This window comes from Leuciscus leuciscus, assembly GCF_965113295.1.
Source record: "Leuciscus leuciscus genome assembly, chromosome: 1".
Classification (NCBI taxonomy): Eukaryota; Metazoa; Chordata; class Actinopteri; order Cypriniformes; family Leuciscidae; genus Leuciscus; species Leuciscus leuciscus.
Window position 1 is genome coordinate 67,001,293 of NC_138725.1, and position 8,156 is coordinate 67,009,448.

The 8,156-nt window shown below is 40.0% G+C and overlaps 1 protein-coding gene across 1 annotated transcript; it reads left to right on the forward strand.

Annotated features, from left to right (window-relative positions):
- Positions 1–3,248: 3,248 nt before the first annotated feature.
- Positions 3,249–7,577, forward strand: LOC309476424 (uncharacterized protein; the record flags this gene model as incomplete). Its single annotated transcript, XM_082139633.1, has 8 exons — positions 3,249–3,542; positions 3,649–3,766; positions 5,046–5,601; positions 5,837–5,875; positions 5,965–6,345; positions 6,466–6,567; positions 6,674–6,850; positions 7,561–7,577. The coding sequence occupies exons 3-8, from the start codon at positions 5,412–5,414 to the stop codon at positions 7,575–7,577; spliced, it is 906 nt and encodes a 301-aa protein (XP_081995759.1). The 5' UTR covers positions 3,249–3,542; positions 3,649–3,766; positions 5,046–5,411.
- Between the last annotated feature and the right edge of the window lie 579 nt (positions 7,578–8,156).

Here is an 8,156-nt window from a genome sequence, read left to right on the forward strand (position 1 = left end):
GTTATTTTACAACTATATGAGTGCCTGCGGGTATTCTGTGATTTTGTGTACTACAGTTGACCGAAAAGTTACTTATATTTCTTAAAGGAATTATAAAACCATGTTAGATACAATCAGGGACATGTGATCAATAAGAAAATGCTATCTGTATCAAAGAAATTCATTAGGAAACCATTCTAACATATACAAATTTGTCTGTGACAGGGCCTGACATTTTAGGGGTGAAATGCGTATAAAAATGTATTTTATTTAATCATAAAAACATGCTGAGATGGGATGATATGTGTTTCTCATAGTTTAACATGTCCTCCATATGTCTCAACGTTCAGATTTAAGAAAAATATATTTTTTTCCCCAAGATTTTTTAAAGTGGAAATGTACGTTTCTGGTAGAATGTCCCATCTAAAGGGTGGTCCTCGCTCCGATGCTGTAACTCTCTCGATGAATGCTCGATCAACATCAGCCATGTGCAAACAGACAAGCGGATTTCGCCTCAGACGCGCGTCAATTTCGCTTCAAACATTTGCTTCAAACTTTTGCTTTTTACGAGCGTCAATTTCGCTCTGGGCGCGCGAATGGATTCAAAATATTCAAGCGTCCAACTAGACGCGGCAGACGCGAATTTGACGCGCTATTCGCGTTTGGTGTGAACGCACAGTAACGTGGTGCTTTTTTAAATGTTTGATTGCATTCGTTGTGTTGTACGACGCGTGGGAGCTTCAACGAGCTCTGAATTACGGCTTTGCAAACATTGCATTTTGCTGTCTTGCTCTGCGGTGTTTCCAGTGTGAAGAATTTCCACACAGCGGCCGCAAACTGCGGAATGGATTTCCTGAGCGGTGGCGTGTCTCATAACTCTGTGTCTCATTGAGCCGCGCCTCCGTTCAGGAAATCCATTCCGCAGTTTGCAGCCAGCTAGCAGACTCGCCGGCGGGAATCACTTTTGGAGTCATTTCAGCAGACAACGTTAAAGCGCAGACATGACTCAAGGATATCGGATATCTCCGCAGGTTGGATCGGGAAAATCCGATACGTGAATTACGTTGGTATCGGTCCCGATACCGATACTGGATCGGATCGGCCCCATCCCTAATATATATATATATTCAATGTAAACTTTGATAATCATAATTAATAAATCGCAATTACAATTCGAAGGGAATAATCGGCAATTATGATTTTTGTAATAATCGTGCAGCCCTAACTTAGGTGAAGAAACCTGTTTATTATTTATTCATTTGATTTTGCAACTGTTCACTGATACGCCTACTGGCAATATTAAAGCAGTTTAAAACGTATCCCCTTAAAACGCTATTGGTCTCGACTATTTAAAAAGGTATATGACTTGGCCTAAAAAAAAATTTCAGTCAGAAGAATTTTTTTCACTTTAATCCCTGAAATTACTAGGGCACATGTGTGCATGAATGAACACATGTGTGGAGTGGTGTGTGTGTGTGTGTGTGTGTGTGTGTGTGTGTGTTGGCTACTCCTGCAGAAGTAAATCTGTATGACATGTTTATGTACATTATAACTCTGCTCTGTTTGATAGCCTATGTTCTTTGATAGTTATTCTTATAATCTTGTTTCTGTTACATGCAGTTCTAACTTGAGCTCTTAGCTCTCCGGTTACAATATTGGCTGCTTACTGACCCTTTAACGTTATAATTAAATATGTCTTTAACATCAACAGGTTCATTTTTGCCTGAAGTTTTTGCCGAACGTTTGCAAAACGGTCCGAGGTAATGATCAGCCAACATACGGTGGAGCTGTAGCCTATGTGAGTTGGATGAAGTGTTACCGTTAAAATTGAATATTTACGCCAAATCAAATATGTAATCGCATGATGCTAGCTACTGCTAGTTAGCCAGCTGAAACTACCCTACTTAAACCTTGTGTGGTGTTCATATTTTTGTTATTTAGCCAGTGTTCCTGCAAGCTTGTCTTAACTTATGCATTTCTAAAAGCTTGGTTACATATCTTTAATAATGTGCTTTAGCTTATATGATTATATTTCTTTAAATGCTTATTATGAGTAAAAATAAATGTTCAACGTTAATACAAGTTGTACACATCTAAAAGTAAAAGAACACATCTAAATGTAAAATCTCCATTACACACCTCACTGCAGTACACGAGATCCAGGGGGCGGAGTTGGATCCAGATATAAGGGGTGGAGATTGGTAGGTTTAGGGGTGGGTTTAGGGATCAGGGGGTGGAGATGGGAAGGTTTAGGGTATATGTAAGGTGGGAGGGAATCACTGGATTTCGTCCCTGGATTTCGTGTTCTGCAGTCCGCAATAAGATTTGAAAAAATGAAAAATTTGGCAAAAACTTAATCTGGGAAGAATTTGTTAGAAAACATCAATTACAATAGTTTACAACAGTATAAATTGACATTGCATGTGTGATAAATAATTTTACATTGATTTTTATTTTATTTTCCTCATGATATCGTTTCCAGAGCGTTTTCCTCTGTCAAAGGTTTGAAGGACAGCCCAAGCAAGGACGAGGAGTAGCCTACTCTGATGGGCTGCTCCATTGACCCCAAACCTGGACTATTTAACCATTGACCCCACTGGACTATTTAAACCAGTATATTGATCAAGATTTAATTAAACTGATTGTATACTGCTCCAATGCTACAGGCTGTAAATAAGAGATTTGCACTTTGTTACACAATGGTGTCTTGATTGTTTTCTGTGAATACAGACCCAGTGTCCACATATGTGGACATAATATTTTTCAAAAAGTGCTTCATATTCAAAGATAATATCTGGTTATTATATGTATTGGTCCCTCCTAACCCCAAAAACCTAGAAGAAATCTAAAATGCACGCCAAACCAAAGCTCAGGTCTTAGGAGGATATATATATTCGGGGATGTTTTTATTTCATGGATACGTTTGTTGTATAAATTAGCTTAAATAATGCTATATATATATATATATATATATATATATATATATATATATACACTCCAGGAGCAGGAGGCAATTGAGGCTCATAAGATCAGGAACGAGGAGCTTCAACTACACAAGGTAACCAACATCACCATGCCATCCATCTCATTCAAGTACAAGAACACTGATCTTAAATGCTCGAGGTTTAATAAGTCAGATTTACTCTACAGTGTTTGAAACGCTGCACTGTATTAAAATCTTCTAAATATTGCTTCCTTCTTTTACAGGACGCATTCGTGGAGTTCTTAAATGGACCTCAACTTTTCGACAGCATGTTTTGCTGAGGATCCTGATGCAGAGAAACTGGCTCTCCTCCCCAGTTTCCTCCCCCATGGAGACATATCCTTGTTATGAATAGCAAAATATACAAATCAAAAACGAGACAACCAGTTGAACACATCAAAATGCTCACAAATTAAATTCTGTGGAAAATGCAACACATTTTGGAAATGTGTAGCATGGAATGCAACAGATCGCAGACGCCGATCTTCTTGAAGCTCACATCACTTCCTGCCATGAACAGGCTGAGCAGTTCACTGAAACTCTCATGAGTATTGAACTGCCACTGGTGGACCAACTGGAGGTCAGAATAAAAATACCTATATTGTTAATGTAATATTAATTATGGAGCATATCACCTAAACGAATGGAAGTTTCACAAATATGCTTTTTTTGTTTTGTTTTTAAAGGACATCTTCAAAGACATAAAGAGGGACATCTCAGACATGTTTGAAGGGTTCATTCAATATGTGCCAGGGATATATCCTTTATCCAACAAAGCAAATCAAAAATACTTTTATTTTATGGGTAAAGCTTCTTTAACTCTGACACACATTCGCACTGTGTCGAGACCTGGAGAACCGGTACCATGAACAACAGCTTGGGATTGCCTTGGCAAAACACTGGAGAAGGTGGTCATGGCGTATGTATGACACGCCAATTCGTATGCCATTTTGGCGTGCTATCAAGACGCATAATCGCTTTTTAGCGTTTTTTATCAACGCCGTTTGGCCTCCATTGACTTGCATAACCTCGCGATTGCGTGTTAATTTACGCCAAGTTCTCCTGAAAAAAAAACTTCTGTTCAGTTTATTTCCGACCCTCTGCGGAAACCTACGAAGTGCTTTCAGAGCGCAGTCACGTGACTATCACAGAGACTGGAGGGCAAAGCATGTGAGTTTTCATCTTTTACAACCCACAAGTGTTAAGATTACCTCCGAAAAGAGAAAAAACAAAGATATATATATACAAACTGCAAGTCTTAGGCACATTTGACCCATATACAGCACCCACTGCGTTGTTTTAGCTAATCATTAAGCGCTAGCTAGCTACGCTGCTCATCCGATCATAACATGATAGACTATAATAACTTTCATCACTGCTCATTTCATAAAGGCCGCCGCAAGAAAACGTGTCTTTGTTTACATTGTATAATGTGCTGTTGGATTGCTTATTTTGCAATTCTGTCTGCCATCATCGGACTTACAAATCACATTTACAAATTTTACATTTTATTTTACATTAGTTATTTCATACGAAGATGAAAGTTTACGCTATATAACCCAGTACAACATAAAAAACACATATATTTTTATGTACCTTCTGGTATTCACACTTGTGTTTTATATTTGTTAATCACCTTATGTTTATTTTTAATTTTTTTTATTTTATTTTATCGGTCGAATGTAGACTTTGAACCCAGCCTAAAATAACCCAATATATCCTGTGAATTTGCGGTCTGTGTTCAAGTGGTTTGTGTAATTTACATTGATGTACCATCAACATGTTTTAAAGTTTTTAAAAATGAATATTAAATTAATAAGTTACATATACAAACGTGCCATGATGAAGTTGGTGAATTGTTAATGCCCCCCTTTACACTTTTTAACGTCTTCATCAACTTGTCATGTATAGTATGTCAAATTATGACCATTATCATTTAAATGAAATTGCCTTTCTTCCATGTTTAGTGTTCACTCCAGTATATCATCATCTGAACAGGTGTAGCCTACTACACAAGGGCTAAGGTGTATTTAGTATCTGTGACCATTTTTTTTGTCTAATTCAACCTTCCTTTACTTTGCAGCATTCCAATCTCCTTCAACTCCCAATCACACCTACCTCATCCAACCCTACAGTCGTCCTCTTTAAAAGCGTGACCAACGGCTCTTTTAAGAGCCATTCTTCTCTCTTCTTTTTTTTTACTCTGTTCCATTCTCAACCTCTCCCAACGTCTTCAGTTTCTCTTTTCCCAAATTTTGTCCTCACTCTCTTACCCTCCGTCACCTCTCTCTCCCTCGTGTTTTCTCTCTCTTTCTCTCTCTGACACACACACACACACACACACACACACACACACACACACACACACACACACACACACACACACACACACACACACACACACACTCTGCATCTGTCTGTCACTCTGTCTGTTGGTCTGTCTATATAAATGGCAGGCCACTGTAATAAAGAGCTTTTGGAAGCTGCAATGGTCCTTGGGGACATCTATATTGAAAGTGCAGCTGGTGCAGCTACTTCGTACTCTACCCAGACCCCTACTGAGCCACCTGCAGTACGGCCTTGCCAGCGTGGCCACAAGCGAAATGCTAAGGGGAAACCTCTATTCATAGATCAAGAAGGTTTGTTAGCTATTTTGGCATGAAGTTGGTTATATTTAATGTTAAGGAGCCTCCGTGGATGTAAAATGTATGTACTGCCAGTGATTGCTTGTCTCGCTAACACCAGACGGCATTTCAATTCACATTTTCAATTGAGAATGGTATTGTGTATTGTATTGAAGTAATGTGATTGTATCCTGTGATTTTGGTGACATTGCTATCCTTTCCAGTGATTCCATATTTCTCTGTGTTGCAGCTGGTGTAGTTCCAATGGACTCTGGGAATATAGTTGCAGGTAAAATGCCATTCAGTATTCCACTATCCAGTATTTCATTTACTGATGCATTGATTTAAATATTTTGTCACAATTGTTTACTGTTTTAGATTCCCTGGCAGCATTACAAGATATCCTCTCTGGGCTGCCAGAGCGTGCCATGTCTCCCCAGGAGGATCCAGAAGGAAAGTGGGCTCTCCGCCAGACTGTAACACATGAGAGGTGGGACACGGCCCGGCCAAAGCTGATTGAGGCTGTATTGTCTGCTGCCAATGTCCAGAAGACCTGTGGTCACTGCAGTGAGGAGGCTGTGATACGCTGCCTCGACTGTTTTCCACGGCATCTCTTTTGTGAGAAATGTGATGTTTCTCAGCACCGGCAGCATGTTCTGCACAACAGAGACTATTTAGTGGAGGGTTTTCACCAACCCATTTCTCCAACTGTAATAGTGCAGAAAAGAAGCAATGGGACGTATTGTCTTATTTCAGAGGGTATGAGCATATATATTATAGTTTATATGAGCATATATATTATAGTTTATATGAGCATATATATTTGTAACAATACAATTTGTGTTGATATACATGGTGTTCTCTTTCCATTCGCTACAGCCCGGCTTCTCCCACTTGCATTGCCGACAGCCGTGTGCTCTTGCAGCAGAGCCTCTGTGAAGGTCAGGCCAGGACGACCTGTCACTCTAGTCACAATGAATGGTATGTGTCTGTGTAACAAGGTCTAGCCATTTCAAAGCCTGCTTTCTCAAACAAAGATGTTTTATGGAAATCTACATATCAATCACCATTACCCATTTTATTATAGGACGATTTGATCTCATGCTCCCAGAAGTAAATTGTCAGAGCTGTGGCAGTGACTGGACACCTGATGTCAAGGACCTTGTGTGGAGTGGCTTGTGGCCCGCATCCACTATTAAGTTCCAGACAGTCTATCATGTAAATGTTTTCAAAACGTATGAACAGATGAAGTTGGATGCACCGAGTATGTCTCATCATGCATTTGTGAAGATGCTAGAGACAAACTCAAAACGTCATGGAAGGGTAAAGTACCAACACTACATTCAGTCTTGCAAACTACTAACTTTTGCTAATGGGGGGGGGGAGGGTGTTAGACCTGCTGACTGCAGGGACCTCCTTAGGAATGGCTACTCTCAGTTAGGGGTGTGAACCTACACTGGTCTCACGGTTCGGTTCGATTACGATTATCATGTCATCGATTCAGTTCAATTCGATATCACAATGCATCGCGATGCACCGCATCCTCAATTTTAAATTTCTCTTCAAAAGTGATGTGTGCGCACGTGTGTGTGTGCTTGGGAAGTCGCAGTGACAGAAACAGTGAAATTCCAGTTAAAGTTTCAAGGGAGTAAAGCTTGTTTATGCCATTAAGAAAAGGAAAATCTGTCAAATAAATGTAGTTTAAAAAAAAATTTCATTTAAAAGCAGCGCTCATTAATCAGTGTAGGCTATTATGTTACCATTAAAGATGCGCGCATCAACCGTCGCCGAGTCCGCTGTTGAAGGTGACGATCATCCATTTAGAATCACGCGTAACAACACAGAATAATTGTAATTTGACCATCGGGTGCGGATACTTAAATCAGAGAATATTATTGGGGCGGGTGGACTGTTTATTTTTGGCTGCGGATTCGGCGTTGGAGCTCATCCGCGCATCTCTCTGACTCTTAACAGCTAACAGCTCGGGGTGAAAACGGCTAACGTGGTTTATGAAGTTAGTGGTATTAGGCTACCTCCTGCATATTCAATTTGTGTGTGACAAGAGTGCACACAGCGCGTGTCTTCTGCAGGTCGTGCTTACCAGGTTGTTCATAAAAGCCGAAACGTGCCCAGATGTCGGCTTTTAAAGTAGTTGGAGCATTTTTTATATTCTAGCACTCGCGTCTCGCCTCCCTCTGCCATTGTATGCTTCCGCCACAATGCACGTACGCGACAAATGACGTCAGAAAACTCGGTACATTATAATCGGTTATGGTCTATTACTGAACCGATACCGAATCGTCCTCGTCTGCATCGCGATGCATCGTAGAAACGATCAATTTTGACACCCCTACTCTCAGTGAGGGCTTCTTTTCTACTTGTACAGTAACGACCTGTTGAAGGAGGAGGTTATAAAGCCTTAATGGAGCACTCACTGTGGAGCTAAATTAGTTATAGGAGTAATCATGCTCAGTTCAGTGTCTCTTGTTTTCTTCATTTTGAATACACACTGGCGTCAGTCACCATGCATTTGAGGCCAATATATGATGACATTTTGCCTGTCTTTAGAC